Source organism: Rattus norvegicus, chromosome 1, assembly GCF_021556685.1.
Source record: "Rattus norvegicus strain SHRSP/BbbUtx chromosome 1, alternate assembly SHRSP_T2T, whole genome shotgun sequence".
In the NCBI taxonomy this organism is placed as follows: domain Eukaryota; kingdom Metazoa; phylum Chordata; class Mammalia; order Rodentia; family Muridae; genus Rattus; species Rattus norvegicus.
Genome location: NC_141534.1, coordinates 74110685 through 74128154, shown reverse-complemented (window position 1 = coordinate 74128154; position 17470 = coordinate 74110685). Strand labels below are relative to the sequence as shown.

Here is a 17470-nt window from a genome sequence, read left to right as displayed (position 1 = left end):
TGAGTCCCTGTGACCTGTAATGACTTGCTTTAATCTGTGGAGGGGGTTGGGCTTAAGTAACTGATGGCCAAAATTCTATGGAGGGATGCGGCTACTGACTGGCCTGGTTTACTGCGAGTCAGTCTAAATGCCTGCCATCTTTTATAGGGTCACTGGGCTTTCAAACCTCTGATCAACTGGGAACCAGTCTGCATTTCACTGACCCACATGTATGTACATATATAAAGTTCTTGTGAGAATTTGTTGGAACTTTGTTCCATCCATCAAATCTATATGTATGTACATGTAACGCTTGCTGGGTATGTTGGAGCTTGCTTCTTCCAACAATTGTGTTTATATATGTCTGTATGTTATATGTAAAATTCTTGAGGCCCGTTTTTTGGAAATTTATTCCACCCAACCTCCAGTACGTGTATATATCTGAATATTTATTTACATGCATATATGCTTATATGTGAAATACTTCAAGTCTGCTGGTTGAAGCATTGCTCCAGTCATTTAACATGTATATATGTATGTGTTTGTCTGTGTCTGTCTATATGTACATATTTGCATGTTTCAAGTGACTGCACCTTGCTTTTGCTTCAACTATTCTGTGTCAGTTTGCATGCAAGTACTATCTTTTACATGTGAGTGTACATGTGTGTGTGTGTGTGTGTGTGTATGTGTGTGTGAATATTTGATTTCCCTGTTTTTTATCTTCTCTAACAGCTCATTGCCAGAATCAACCACAATTAATTTCTGAAGCAACCTCCATTAGCTGCTGTCAGGGCTGACAACTATTGGCTGCATACTTCAGTTTACTCTCTGGTATCAGAACTGATCTTTGTCGAAGCCCTATAAATTCCACAGATTAAGATTATTTCAACAAGTAGTGCTGTCCTTGAAAATTTCACAACTGTGTCGTTTATGGTACACTTAAAGTTGAGGGTTCTTATTAAAAATGCCTTAACATAAATCCAGTCATCTCTACCTATGTCCCATCCTTTTTCTGTAAGTTCCTGTAATTCTGAACATTGAAGAGCAGACTGCCAGTGTAAAGTCTTTGTAATATTCTATATTTTTAACATTTTATGGAATTTGTGTGTGTGTGTGTGTGTGTGTGTGTGTGTGTGTGTGTGTGTGTGTGATTATGTGCATAAATAAGTTCAGGTAAATTTGGAGCCCAGAAGAAACCATCTGATCCTTTGTAACAATTTTACAGGTGGTAGTTTATAGTACTTGGTGGGATTGATTATTGAATCAGTTCCTTACAAGAGCAGGGCTTTATTTATATTGTTGTGACGTCAACCCGTCTCCTGAAATATTCTATCAACCTGTTGAAAAAATAATTCTTTCTCTTCTCTGTTCCCAGAAGAACTCTAGTTCTGAGAATGTTTCAAAATTCTATTACCTCTTTCTGGAAAAGAGGAGGATTGATGTAGAAAATAGTGGAAGATTATACGTGATAAGGTAGACCTCAGTAGACATGATATTGCTACACAATATCACCAAAGAGAACAGTGACAGTCATTCTAAAAATAGACATGGCAATGTAATCGCATGTTTGGTAATTATGAACCAACTATGCATGTGTAAGTCAACTTTATAAAATGTGAATGTGGGAAGATGACTTCTCTCTGATCATTTGAAGAGAATTTCTGTCTGGTCTACACAGTATTGTGTAACATTTTGGAGCAAAAATGCATGCCAACATTCCCGCACTAGAAGCCAAGGTGGAAAAGATCTCAACAGCTACCATGACCTTGCCTTTGGTGCTATGGTAAACAGGTAGGAAAGTGACCCAGACACTGCAGAACACCAGCATGCTGAATGTCATGGACTTGGCTTCATTGAAGGTGACAGGCAGGTTTCTGGAAAGGAAAGCCAGGGTGAAGCTCACAAAGGCCAGGCAGGCCAGGTATCCCAGGACACAGTAAAAAGCAGTGACTGAACCCTTGTTGCAAACAATGATGATGTGACCATGCTCAGACTGTGCATCAATATCAACAGAAGGAGGAGAAGCTCCTAGCCAGATGGCACATACAATAATTTGAATGAGAGTACAAATGGGAATGATGTAGTTAGATGCCCTTGAAACAAGAAAGTACTTCATCATTCTATGAGGGGCTGTGACTCTGAAAGCCAGAATGACAGTGGTTGTTTTGGCCAACACAGTAGAAATAGCCACAGTGAACACAACTCCAAATGTGATTTGCTGAAGGATGCAGGTAGCTGAGTTTGGATGGCCAATGAAGAACAAGGGGCAGAGGAAACAAAAGATGAGTGCGATGAGCAAGATGTAGGTGAGAGTGCAGTTATTGGCCTTAACTATGGGAGTTCTGTGATGTTTCACAAAGACTCCAAGAACCACAACTGTGAGTGCAGCGAGGCATAAGGCCATTAAGGAAAGAGCCATCCCCAAGGGTTCATCATAAGAGAGAAAGATACGAGCTTTGTGAATGCAGTGATTCTGCTCTTGGTTAGCATATTGGTCCTCTGGACACTGGACACACAATTCCACATCTGATGGAGAAATGAAGCTATTAGTGCAGCTTCAACAATTTTACTGTCAGGATATTTCATTTACGTACATAGAAGTTTTTCAATATGTGAATCTGTTTGCTGACAATACAGTTAAGATCAGTTAAGGGCAATAACATAATTGATTTCAGTAATAAATATTTATTGTTAGTATGGAGAATGAAAGCTACCAACTTTTTAGTCTATTTTGCTATATTGTTGTGATCATTTATCATGGGTGTATATTTTTTAAATGTGTTTATATGTAAATATAAGAAATGTTCTCATGAACCTGAGAGTAATTGGGATTATGAGGTTCAACTATGAGGTTGAGAATGAGAACTGACATTTACATGATATCAATTTTTTACCAGCAAAAATAAATAAATCATACCTACTTTTGTCTCATTTTGACTGTAGTAATCCAATATTTATGAGACTTTATCATAAAAGGCTGTAACCCTATCATTGAAGGTAAGATACTCTCTAATACCCACCTTAATATGTTTAGAAAATCTGATTGCAATTTGACTGAATGATTACATAATTGTAATAAGGGATAATATTTTTTTCAAGATTTGAAGTGTTTTATATGGAATAATGCTTTAGTTGTCAGCCAGTATTTAATTTGTTTCAGGGTTATCTGAATTTAGCTTGACTGTGAAGAGAATGTGTTAATCTTAGAGAGTATTTTTGTTTTGTACCCAGCATCAATGTCAGGAGTATTCAAACATCCCTGTTGAATTACTTATGCGTATGATATATGTAGAACTTCATGAAAATCAGAAAAGAAATGGTTGGCTACCTCCTATTGTATGGGTTTGCGGAATAAACTAACTTCATGATACTTAGTGGGAAAGGATTTAATTGTTAAGGCATCTTACTGTCCATAAAATACTTTAAGGACTTCTATTCAATTATATAAGTTGACACCTTAAAAAAAGGGATAAATGCATGGCTATCAATTGACTTTAGTAAATCCTGACTAAATATTTATTTTACTAATATGGGCTATGCATGTTCCACCACCATATGAAAAATTGTGGCTAATTCCTTTCAGGACAAAACCATTTTAATGTATTCTATTGTGGAAAATATTAACTAGGTGCTATTTATACTAATATGGAATAGAGAACTCCTAATATTTATACATAGTGTGTAAACAGTGATTCTCACTTTCCTACATTCAAATAACATTGAACATTTTTTAAAAGTTTCTACTATAATAAAGACATAAGTTTCTGTACAATTTTTTAAAAATAAATGGATTTGTTTCATCAAAAAGTGTCTTTATTATACAAATCTCCTATCTTACTCTTAACAGTTTCCAATAAATTAGAAATTATCATTTACTTTTGCATTAGTCTTACAAAGGACTTTGATTTAATTCCCACTACCCACATGCCTTATTCTGTATTACATGTCCTTCTGTAGTTGATAGTTGTTCATAAACTTATGTAAGGGTACATACATCAAGACAATATAATATAAATGTTTTAAAGATTCTTGAAATACATATATTTTTAGAGAGAATCAAGAGAAAATATCTTCTCTAGAACACATTAACACTATATTTTTCTTATTAAAACTGTTTATTTGAGAATATGTTATCTACTATAAATTTTTGATGTTTCAAAGATATATGACAAGTTCTACTTTTGTCTTAATAAAGATATTTTCAGTTATTGTATTCATATAATGACTAACTTGGGAAACTGATACATATTGTTACCATAGTGTTCTATTTTAGAACACTTCAGTATTTCCTATATGGGTTCCAGTTAATAATCCATTTGAAGATCTTATCCCTGAAGGAAAAACTCACTTGTCTCATTAGAAATTTCATTTTCTGGGCATGGACTGCAGTCAAAACAACAGGCTGGCATTCCATTCTTCCAGACTTTTCTAAATCCAGGACCACAATCGGCACTGCACACAGAGGTTGGCATCTAAAGGAAAAAAGAGATGTATCGTGCTAGCAGGTGTTTGACATACCCCTTCTGTAATTGTGTTAAATAGGTATGTGATATTAATGAGTTTATTTTAAATAAACCAACAAAGTTACTGGATTTTACATAGTACATTGTATGACAGTCATCAATATAAGAAAAAAATTGTGGGAAAGTTGAATTGTTTCCCATCAACATGAAATTCAGGAAGAAGAGGTAATAGTGTCTTGTATGCAACCAGTGCAAATATTGCAAGCTGGTTATTCTATTTAATTCTCGTCTCCTTAAAACAAAGTACATTATAAACACACAAATAATCCTCATAGAGAGATTATCTCCATCAGAATAGTCTCTCATCATATATGTGAAACATATTTTAAATTGGTAATTGATGTAGGAGTGCCCAGCTTATTGGGGGCAGTGTTCCTTCTAGGCAGTGGTACATTACACATCATGAAGAACAAGCCAGTAAGCAGAGTTCCTTGAGTGACTTTGTTTAAGTTGCATTATTCAGACCTTGTCTTCCCTTGATTGTAACTCATGAGCCAAATCTAACTTTTCTTCCTCACTTTCTTTATAGTTAGTGTTCAATTACATCAACTTAGTATTCAAGTATGTGTAAAGGCATACAAAACCAGGAAAATACAAGCTGAAATATCAGAATACCAAAATAATGTCAACAAGTTTAGGACAACAAATCTTAAGAAACTAAGTGGAAATAGAAAAAAAAAACAAAACAAAACAGCTGCATATGATCACCACTATTGCATTTTCGTGAGGAGATGCTGAGTTCCTGTATAGTGAGCTGGAAGATGGAGGGTTTCCTAAGAGAGAAGTCTTTACAAAGCCGGTAAATATGATGAAATTTTACATGGCTTAAAATTAATTATTTCCTAAGTTAAGAAAATCTTGGCATTACAATGACTCTGGTGATGGGTGTCTATATGCTGCAATGTAATTTTGCTGATACTTTGTGCTGAATTTGCATCCTTTGTTTCATGTGCCATTTGATGTTGCCATCACAGAAATAGTACACACAGGATCCTGTGATGGTTTCCGGGAGTATGATTAAGCACAACCCTCCTTTTAATATTTTGTTTTTGTTGAAACAGGGTCTAAATATGTCGTATTGATAGATTTCAACTTATTGTATAGATAAGGACAGACTACTTTCCTTCTTTTTATATATTTATTTTTAATTATGTGATTTCATACCTAGATTTTAAACACTGTTTTGAGGCTGAGTTGAAAAAAAACACATTTTCCCATCTATATTCTGCTAATTAAATTTAAGGCAGAATATCCATTTCATCTCTGATTTGAGTAGATTCAGTAGTAAAGGCAGACTAGCCATGAGTGGAAAGAGATTATCCTGACACTTAATTCAAAGAGTACAGATTAAATACACTAAAAACCTTAACCATATATCTAGTTTTAATGGAAATTCTTTGATCCTCCTCTCCATACAGTACAATGTCATTAGTAAGTTTACCATAGAAAACTTTACTATTACAACATGTGTTCTCTTAGTTTGTCAGGTTTTCGTTTTCCTTTTTTTTTTTTTTTTTGGTTCTTTTTTTTTTTTTTTTCCGGAGCTGGGGACCGAACCCAGGGCCTTGCGCTTCCTAGGTAAGCGCTCTACCACTGAGCTAAATCCCCAGCCCCTCGTTTTCCTTTTTAAAATTCTGAATGAACTCTATATTTTATTAAAAGTCTTTTCTGAATGCTTTTGGATAGTAATAGAGTTCTATCCTTGAATTTAGGTTTGTGATGTTTGACACTTAACTGATATGCATATGTTGAACAATGGAATAAAGTCATTTTTGTGCAGCTGTAGCTTTTTGTATTATGAATGCTACTTATGTTTTCAAAACACCTGTTTGTACTACAGTGTCTTCAAGTAGCTTCTTGGAATCTGTCCTCAGTTGGATTTCATTTGTAAATTAAGACACCAAGAACCAATAGCTGGGAAGGACCGAAAGAGTCTACTTTTAGCCTTCCCAGGGCTTGGAACCAAGAGAAGGAGGAAGGGAGAGGTCTGCCTGCTGGATACTTGGAGTGCCAACAGAGGAGAGGCTGACTCCCATAAGGTAAAAAATACAAGGAAAGTGCCCCAGACTCTGTGCCAAGAAAACCTGCCCCAGAATGCTGTCTGATTGTAATTATGTGCAGCTAAAAAGGAATATAGAATTAATAAGTAATAAGTAGGGATTAACAGCATGGAGGTAGGGCAGTGACCCAGCATTTGTGCTCTTTAATTCATAAGAAAATATAAAGTCTATATGTGTGTTTCATTGACTAACATAAATCATTGAGGCAGGTAGCAAACCAGATGCAGGATTAATTAATACATATTACAAAACACAGGACCTGATCCTTCAGTTGGGATGTTGAAGTCTGTTGGAAGTTCTTAATCAAGACTCAGGAATGTCCACAAAAGATAAAGGCAGGAAGACGATGGTCTTAAAACCCATACCCAAAGTGACACACCTACTCCAACAAGGCTACTATTCCAAATAGTGCCAATACATGGGTGAAGTATATACAAACCCTCACATTCTGTGAGTGCATAAATAACAGAAATTGGACTTTTAACCATAATTTTTTCTTGTTTTTCTTTTTTTTCCAAGCTGGGGACTGAACCCAGGGCCTTGTGCTTGCTAGGCAAGCACTCTCCCACTAATCTCCAACCCCTTAACCATAATTTTTTTAAAATAAATATTTGTACAGTGCTATCATGGAGAAGCAAAATGAGACAATTGGAAATTTAATATGATCATGGTGCATGATATGAAATTTCGAATGAATCAATAAAAATTATGTGAAAAATAAACTAGACTCTTTTTTTATGATTTTTGAGTACAGGTGACCACAAACATTCAAACATCACTAAAAATATTCTGTATATTATATTTTAGTTGTTATTTCAAAAGTGTTAGTTGTTATTTTCGAAAGTGTTTTTCCTGTCACTCGAGTGGTGTTTATACATTATTTTGATCTCTTGTGTTCATCTTAGTATTAAATATGATAGAGTTCTTATAATGACTTTCATAGTGCTCATTGTTGAGTTATGGTTTTTGTAATTGTGTTCATCCTGAAAATTTTGTTGTCTCCTTTTATTATAAGTAATAAATTCACTGGTTATAGTAACTGAGTTGGCAGTTACATCTCTAAATGTTTTAAATATATATTTTTAAATTCTCCTCCTTTAAAAATATAAATGGTATGCTACATCGAACAAAACTTAGGAAGATAAGTAACAAAGATAGAACAAGGTGGGACACATATATCTCCCTGAGAAGGGGAAATAACGTAGACATGGAGGGTGAGTGGGTTTGGTGACTGAATGGGAGTGTGATGGGATGAGAAAAGAAGGGGTAGACTAATAAACAGGTTGTTTGAAGAGAGCACTAAAATGGGAGTGGCAACTCTGAGTCATGCTAGAATATTAAAGCAATAGAAACTCCCAGAAATTTATGAGGATAACTATGGGTAACCTTCCTTGAAAAATGGGGTATGGAGTCTGTAATGGCCATCTCCAAAAACCAAGAAGATTTTCAGTGTTGGGATTGAGACAATACGCTAAACACAAATCCATAACCTACAATTTACCCTGCCTAATCATGTGCAGGAATAAAGATATAGCAGAGGATGAGGAGATAACTAACCAATGACTGGCATAGCTTGCAAATGTTGCCAAGAGAGAAAGCTCACCCCTGATGCTGGTTAAAAAAATTCTGAAATATTTGCATGCAAGAATCTAGCAAATCATCATATGAGAGAATTCAACAAGCCAGTGATGAAACCATTTCAGAAATCAATGCCCCCAAATAGGCAAAGTTTGGGGAATCTTGGATAAGAGGACAAAGAACTGTAAGAGCAAGAGGGATCAAGGATACAAGAAATCCTACATATCAACTGACCTGGAACCCAAAGTCACAAGAGTCTGAACCACATACCACAAAAATTCACAGGACTAAACTACATCCTCTAAACATGTGTAAACTTGTGAAGCTTGGTCATTACATGGGGGCACCTAAAAGCAGTAGCAGGTCCTGTGTCTGATTTTGTTTTCTGCCCTTGTGATTTTTTTCTTTTACATTTTGTCTTTTATAGGATTTTTTAATTTACATTTTAAATGTTATCCCCTTTCCCAGTTTCCCCTCCAGAAACCTGCTATTCCATCCATTCTTTTCATGCTTCTGTGGGAGTGCTCCTTTACTGACACCACCCACTCCCACCTGCTAGCGCTGACATTACCCTACACTGGTGCTTTGAGCCTTGACTGGACCAAGGGTCTCTTCTCCCACCAAAGCCCAACAAAGCCATCCTCTGCTATGCATGTAGATGGAGCCATAGGTCCATTGGTGTGTATTCTTGGGATGGTAGCTTAGTCCGTGGAAGCTCTGGGATGTTTGTTTGTTTGTTATTATTGTTCTTCTTATGGGGTTGCAAACCCTTTCAGCTACTTCATTCCTTTCTTTGACTAGTTCACTGGGGACCCCATTCTCAGTTCAATGGTTTCCTGTGAGCTTCCACCTTATATTCACCTTATATTTCAGGCTGTGGTACAGCCTCTCAGGAGACACTTGTATCAGTCTCCTGTCAGCATGCACTTCTTGGCATCCTCAATATTGTCTGTGTTTGGTGTTTATATATGTGATGGATTCCCCCAGGTGGGGCAGTCTCTGGATGTCCTTTGGTATGCACTCATTGATAAGCAAATATAAGCCCAAAGGTCAAGCTAGGAACACCCAAGATACAATTTAAAAAACAAATGAACTCAAGAAGAAGGAAGACCAAAGTGTTGATGCTTCAAACCTTCTGAGAAGGGGAAACAAAAATACCAAGAGGAAACAATATGAAGACAAAGTGTTGAGCCCTGTGAATCTTACTACCTTCTCTGCTGCCTCCCCTGGTCCCATTAGGAGAACATGAAACTGCCTAGTTGTGCAAAATGATATGCCAAAGTAAATTGATGTATGACCGTGGGCTCCCCTTTTCTGAAGAAGGAAGGAATATCGGATGGGAAAGAGGGGAATAATAGGAGAAGGACTAGGAGTAGGAGTAGAGTAGGCAGTGTAAATTGGTGTACAGATATAAAGATAATAAAAGAATGAATTCATTAACTACTTTCATTTGAAAATGAGTTTTGCTGGTGGAACCTGCTGTCATCCAGGGAGGGACTTCCTATGGAGTTCTCTCTTGCAGCTTTCATATCCTCACTTTGTTCCACAAAAAAAAGTTACATATGCCAAAAATATTTCATTTTTAACATTTATCATTTGCTTTTTAAAAGCTGATTTAGACAAGTATCTACACCCCATATTAGTTTGCAAATGTAGGGCTACAATATAATGAATTTACTATTGATACCTAGAGTGTTTCCTTCCTTGTATTGTTCCCTTAGGATTTACATTTGATCTTTTAATCATGCTCCCTTAGTCACTGTGATTTTCTTTTTTTCCTTGTTTTAATCTGTGTCATTTTTGAGGTTTCTAATTCTTATGTCTTGTCTTCATGTATTGTCATGCCATCTTGAACGTGAAGTATTCATTTTATGTGTCTTTTCACTAATGTATTTATTTGTTTTATTATGTTTTTCCATTTCATATTTTAGTTTGAAATTTGCTCATTATTTTATAACTCTCTGGATGTTCTTTGTCATATAATCATACAGTGTTTACTAAAATTTTGATAATTTCATTGTATTCTCTAAGAGGTGGCTATTTCATTCTTTGATTTTTTTAACATTCTTATAATCATTTTTGATTCTTTATTTAGTATAACCTTGACTATATTCCAAATTAGGTCTGTAACTCTAAGGTTTGAATCATATTTCTCTGATGTTTTTCTGTTTTTATTTACTAGTTTCCACAATGGGATTATGATATATATGAATAGAACACTGGTGGGATTTTAAAAAAAAATCTATAGTTTTTCATTGAATGTGTTAGTAAGAGTCAAGTAGGGCCTGGTGGAAAACACAAGAGATTTTAATGCTATCTTTTTTATGTATATCTAGCTCTGTAACTTTACCCTTTTTATGTTCTTTTTCCTAAGAATGATATTCTTAATTACATTGGGAAAAACATCAAGAATAAATTTTGTACAGTATGAGCAAACTGAAAATCACTTCATTTCAAGCATGAAGACTCTTAACCAACTTTGGGACATTTTCAATATTACACATTAAAATCAAGCACAATAGAATTCATCCCTATACTATATGTAGTATGTATATGACATATTTAAGTTTAAAATTTCCTGAAAAGCAAACTTTATTATTACCAATTCTTCCTCGTATTGAGAAGGAAACTATGTATGTCCTTGTTTGTTTGAATGATTTATGCCAGAATTAATGAGGCTGAAAATTTTACTCTAGTCACCTGTATCTTTCACAAGGTATGAATAAGGGCTATCAACATGACTTAGCTCTCTAAAACAATTGTTACCAGTGTAGAGGATCCAAACTTGATTTCTAACCCCCACTGAGTAGTATTGAGCTCTTGCAAATGCTCTGAGATTCGAATACTCTTCAGTCATCCATATATACCAAAAACGCAGGTGTAGCACAGATATACATTCATTAAAACAACACCCATATTCATATTTAAAATAAACCAGGAAAAATAAGATACAGTTCATAAAATAAAATTGTCATAACATGTTTATGTACTGTTAGCTAGAGGTGTTGGAAATTTAGGACTTTAGTAAATAGACTTTAAAATTACATAATAAAAATTGGTGACTTGATTATGTCGAATTTACAATGAGCCAGAGATTTATACATAATTTAAAGAGGTTCATTATAGACTAGAAGTCACTCTGTAGTAGTAAAAGTAGCACTAATAAAATTGCTCCCTTTACTGGAAATAATATCAAATTGTTCTGTAAAACTATTTTATGTTAATGGTAAAGACAAGAAACAGGTTCTGATATGATGCAACTACATGATATGCATGTTAGAAGCTCTCAGTGAATTATTAAAAACTCATCCAAAAAAATAAAAAGAAGAAACATAGTTTAGGAGGGTAGAAATTGGTCTCTTGCATGACAATCATTACATTTTACCAGATTCAAGGAAGGTAGGATGCACATTCTTAACAGTCTAATTTAAATCAGTACAGTTAGACAGAACCCACCTGTATACTTCCCGTGGACCACTCTAACATATTTTCACATAAGTGTAGCTGTTGACCTTTTGGAAAATATGGACTAAATATTCCTATTTTCACTTTAAATCCAAGTCCCTGTGGAAAATTCCAATTATAGAAAATGTCATACTCTTCCTTCAGTTTGTTTCTTTGATTCATATTCACAGTGTCTCCAACAGGATTTGTGAATTGAGTCTTGCTCAGAAAGGAATAAACCTGAAAAACAGGCACCATACTGTAAAATATAATATATTCCTTAATGTAAGAAAATGTATTCTTGTTTCATCTTAAAGGCAACTTTATTCAGAGTATGCAGGTGAAAAACCTCAGTGAAACCTAAGGGATAAACAAAACTATAATGTTCCTGTAATTTTAATTATCTAAGAGGAATTTAGCACAGAAGCACAAAGATATGCAGATACCAAACATGAATTTGTAGTATAAAATATGTGAACATATGAAAAATAGACAGCCTGGATTTCTTATTGAGTTATATACAAGGAAGAAGCTCACACTTATTACACAAACATACACATATATGCTCAAATACACATATGAAAATACAGATACCCACAGAGCCAGAATATGCGTCAAGAAAGTCAAACCAACACAGAAATACAAAACGTAATTATACAGGTACACACATAGAAACACATGCAAAAACATGCACAAAACATATACATAGGTAGACAAAAACAAATACTAACACCTTCACTGAATGACGTTGGCACACGAACAAGATGATGCTCTCATAAAAAGACATACAGACCAGGAAAAGAGAAATGATTAAATGAAAGAAGTATACAGAAAACACAAAGGAAAATGTGTGTTTGCCGTGAAAATATATATGTAAGAATAAACACTTAGAAAAATCAACCATACAGAAAGTAATTGAAACACAGCGAAATTTTATGTTCACTTACACAGACAAAAAATATAGGTGTACAAAAGGCACACACACACACACACACACACATACACACACACAAACACACACACACATCTGAATCATCTATTACTATGTATCTCTCTCTCTACATTATCTGTATGTAGACATAAACATAGATATAGAAATGAACACAGATATACAGAAACAAAGAATATACAGTAACATACATCCACACACATAAACACACATAAATGCAGTAAACTGAATTCTAGCACTATTTCCTGTATACTCTCAGAAGATCAATAAAAGAACATAAACAAAACCACACAATCCAAATGAGCAAATATAGACACATGCATTGATAAATATAAACAGGAATATAAATTTAGACAAAGTCAACCATACAGAAAGTAATTGAAACACAGACAAATATATGTTAACTGCCATAGACTGACATAGATGAAGATACAGAAATACATATATGAGTCATCTAATGTTACCTGTCTCTGGTTCATGTGTATGTGTATAAATACAACTATACAGAAACAGAAAATTAGAATATACACCCACGTATGGGAGCACACAGGCGTGTAGTAAACTGAATTTAAGCAGTATTTTCCCTGTAAATAATCTCAGAGCAGCAAGTTATGTCCCTAGACTACAATGGGAACTAAAAAAAGTTGCAATCTCTCACTAAAACAATCCCCTACAGTGATTAGAATATATTTGACAATTAATGAATAAGGTTCAAAATTGAATGGATTCATAAGGAAGGATTGAATATGTTTTCAGTATTAAAATATGTGATTAAATTCAGGAGATCTGAAACAAAATTACAGTTGTACATTCACAAATTATAACTTCTACTAAATTCCCATTACAATAGAGTTTCAGACTAATAATAGAACATTAGGAACAGCGTTCATAAATCATTCTATTTTATAATATATATTCTAGTACATTTGGTTTAGGCATCTAAGAGAGTCTTAAAGACATTTATAACATGAAACATCATATAATGGAAGAAGTACTACCTTCTTGCAGTTATAATTTTCTTCTTTATAATTGTCAAGGAGAAGATTATCAACATTTTGAAAAGTCATCTCATGGAGTGCGTGGGCAAAAGCATACACAGCATTGTATATTTCATAACTCCCTTCAATAATGGCCATGTCAAAAGTATGTGTCATTAGCCATTCCAATGAGTGATTAAAGGAGCAGTTCTTCAGTGTCTTACATTTATTTTCTAATATTTTACAATTAACATACATCCATTCCAGCTTTACCAAATATTCATCTGAGTATTTGAAAGGGTTCAATGTCTGAACAAAATATTTAAAACCAGAAATCTCACTGTGGCGGTGTCCAAAACCAAAAGTTCCATATCTGTTATCAAATGTTAATTCTTTCTTAAAAGGTGTGACATCCCACTGTGAGGTGGTGACCCATAGTCTCTGTATACCTAGAGATTCCCACATTCTAAAGCTCACAGCTAATGTATTCCCTGTATCACCATAAATGATAACAACATTTGCAGATGATGTCATAATTTGGCTGTAATACACTTCAGCTTTTGACATGTATAAATTCATATTGACTGGAATAATGTTGACAAAGGCAAAGCAGACTGTATTTTTTTCCATCTCTCTTCTCAAATAAGAGAGAAAATGTGTTCCTTGATCATTGTCAGAGATGGCCAACCCTATCCAGTTCCAACTGAAATGAATTATGAAGGAGACGAGAGCAAGGGCTAGAGATGTATCATCAGAGGCCATCTGATATATATGAGGAAAAATTTCATGATCATACAGAGCAGGATGAAAGTGTCCATAAGTAAGCTGACGGAACTAGAAGACAGGAAAGTATCATGAGGTAGAATGAAATCCTGAAAAAGTATAAACACATTTTTGTAGAGTTCTAGAAATCTGAGCTATCTATCACTTCCCTCATCTCAATTTCATATGAGGACATGCAGAAGCCCCTACAGAGACTCTGAAAAGTACCCTTGAACTACACAGATTGGCTCAGGCCAAATAAGGTCATAATGGCATCAAGATATGTCTAATTTCATGAATTTCCACCATGCCCCTAATACAGACACATGAACACATCCACACACACACACACACACACACACACACACACACACACACACACACGCACGCATGCATGCACGCATGCATGCACATACACATTTACCTGCTGAAATATGAAATTGTTTAGGATTATATGAAGTGTCACAGTTATTTCCCATTTTAGTCCGCTAAGTACCACTCCACACTTGATGTCTTCTGTACAGATAAAATTAGGGAGAATTTCATGATTTTGTAAAGAAAAATTAAAGAAACTTTTGTATTGGGATTCCATATAACAACTGTGTTCTGAGGATTTAAATGCTAAAGACATATTTGGCAAAAGATCAGGGTTGTTGTTGATTTCATTCATGGAAAAAGCCAAGGCGAGAGGATACTTTTGGTTTTCAGTAGGTGTTCTGTAAAAGGTTACAGTGTTTATAAGGACAGGACTTTACAGATTTCATTTGCAGTCAAAAGAAGGACAATCCTGTACTGGATATTATTGCCCTTACCCTGAAAGATTGAAGTGACCAGTGTGGTGTGTTTGACATAACTATAGAAGCTGGAAGCTCATAAAGCCTTGAAATATTCATGGGAGTCCATAAGTGAGATGTACAACTCTCATATTCTCACAGAGATAGTTTTTGCTTCTCTTGTTTTAGAATATTTGCTAATGAGATAAATAAGTCACACTTCACTTTGACCAAAATCAAAATATGGTCACATATTCTTCTGAAATTAGTGAGAAATATGAAAAATACATGGTATATGTGAGCCATTAAGTATATGGTATTTTTATGAAATATTCTATATTGGTAAAGGCAGTAACAGAATGACAATTGAGTTCAGAGCAATCTTTTAAGGCAATACTTGGCTCACGTAGCTAAAATTCATTTTCATTAGGAGCAAATATATTTATTATATCCCCACATAATCATCCTTATCTTAAATCCTCGTTTTTTCTAAAATGCAGTTGCTATGGAGTTATACTGTTTTGTTTATGTTTTTAAAAAGCATAATAACTCGTTTCAGAATTATTTAAAACATCTGACTAATCAACATTAAATATATTACTTCTTTACTACTTTTCACTAACAGCTAAATATATGTATTCCAGTTAGAAACTGTACATCTGTTGTGTTTTTATATATTAAAAACAAACCCTTTAAAATATTGATTATAAATACACAGAAAAATATCTTTAAAAATTTTAGTAACACACTACAGAAGTTTGAGACTAGTACTTGTAAAAATCAAACACTAACTCCTACATATTAAACACTAAGAAACATACAGTAATTGAGTCATTAGAGTGACTTTGTGGTCTGAAGTACTTTGTCTGAAAAAAATTATCAGAAGTCCACAAAATCAAAATGGAGACAGTGCCCACACTGCTAAAATATGCAACTATACTTTGTAAAATTATTTAAAAAAAGACATAGGTGCTAAATATTAAAATTTTCTGATTTAATAACAGAAAGGTAGAAATAATAATGAGGTAAAAATAGTAAAGCAAATATGTTCTAATACGCAACTTCTATATCCTTATTTTACAGTATTGCCAACTATATGTCAAATTGTCACCTAGGAAAGTGATAAGGGAAGTAACTAGTCACTACTACTAGTAATATGTCACTTTTCAAAGAATGGAAACATGTTTCTTATAATCAGTACATTTCCTCTTTTTTATAGAGAGAACTAGACTTTGTAAGACATAAAACCCAGTGAAGTTATACAGATCAAAACATGAAGTTCTCAGAAAACAGATTTCTTACATCAATTCTTGATGCAGCTTTAGTTCACAAATGGGGACCAAATGGAGAAAATTTAATAAAGTAACTGAAAGCTATATATATATATATATATATATATATATATATATATATATATATATATATATATATATCTTCACTAATATGGGTGTTTTCAACATTAGTGCCTGTAGCAAATGCACTAGAAACTATACTCTGAAAAGAGGACTCTATGGCTATTTTTCTAAACAAATGTAGGATAAAGTCACAAAAAATTGATGGTGTTTCCTTCGTTAAGAAACCATAGACATCTATGCTATGGAAACTGTTTAGGGGAGGATATATGGGGTAAATAAAGGTTGGAGTTTTTTTATTGCCAAGTTTCAATCCCTGTATGTGGGGAGGCTGATGGCAAAAATATACCCTAGGTCAATTTAAAGTGGTAATAGAGCATTACATCTCTAAAGGTATTTGTAGTTATTTCTTGGTTTGCAAGTTGATAACATAGTACAAAATATCTTTGGAATTGCTTTTCTCCTCACCCTCAGCAGTCTAAGGAAATGTTAATGATGTCATTTATACAGAAAATACAAAAGTACTTACTGTATATTCGAAATATGACTGAAATACTCTTTTTCCACGGGCTGTTGCACTGCTGCAATAAAGAACATGCAACCTGTTCCCAGGCTTCTGTCCTGGTATTCATTCTTCATACTCCAAAAGCATGTGGGATAAATCAAACTAGCCACAAGAAGTGGAATGTTCAGGAGAAAGAAGAGTAAAATGAAGGTGAGCATATTTTTTCCTGCTCTGAGCCTGGGCAGTATTGATAGTTAATTGCTTCACAGATCAGCAAACATGTAGCAGTTATTCCCATCTTCTACACTGGCCAAGAAGATGCTATACCTCTATTCATGTTTCCTTTTCTACAGGTGTTTCCTCATCCCTGAAGAATCTTTGACAATGTCTCATGAGGAGCTTCATTTGATATCCACAGTGCATGTGATAAACTTCTTTGATATATATAGATGAAAATGGTGTAACTTGAGGGCTGACATCACATGTTTGTGGAAATTAAGGTCCCTGGAAAGATTCCACTTTATGGGAATTAGGTCCCACTTCTACCCAAAAAAATCTGTTTATGTGA

The 17470-nt window shown here is 34.4% G+C and overlaps 1 protein-coding gene across 1 annotated transcript; it reads right to left on the bottom strand.

The window, feature by feature from the left end:
- Positions 1 to 1585: 1585 nt before the first annotated feature.
- Positions 1586 to 17120, bottom strand: LOC120097717 (vomeronasal type-2 receptor 116-like). Its single transcript, XM_087599731.1, has 6 exons — positions 16927 to 17120; positions 14697 to 14988; positions 13532 to 14344; positions 11597 to 11824; positions 4328 to 4451; positions 1586 to 2505 (listed from the first exon to the last, which is right to left on the bottom strand). Exons 1-6 carry the CDS (start codon positions 17118 to 17120, stop codon positions 1586 to 1588), a joined length of 2571 nt encoding a protein of 856 aa, XP_087455857.1.
- Positions 17121 to 17470: the final 350 nt, after the last annotated feature.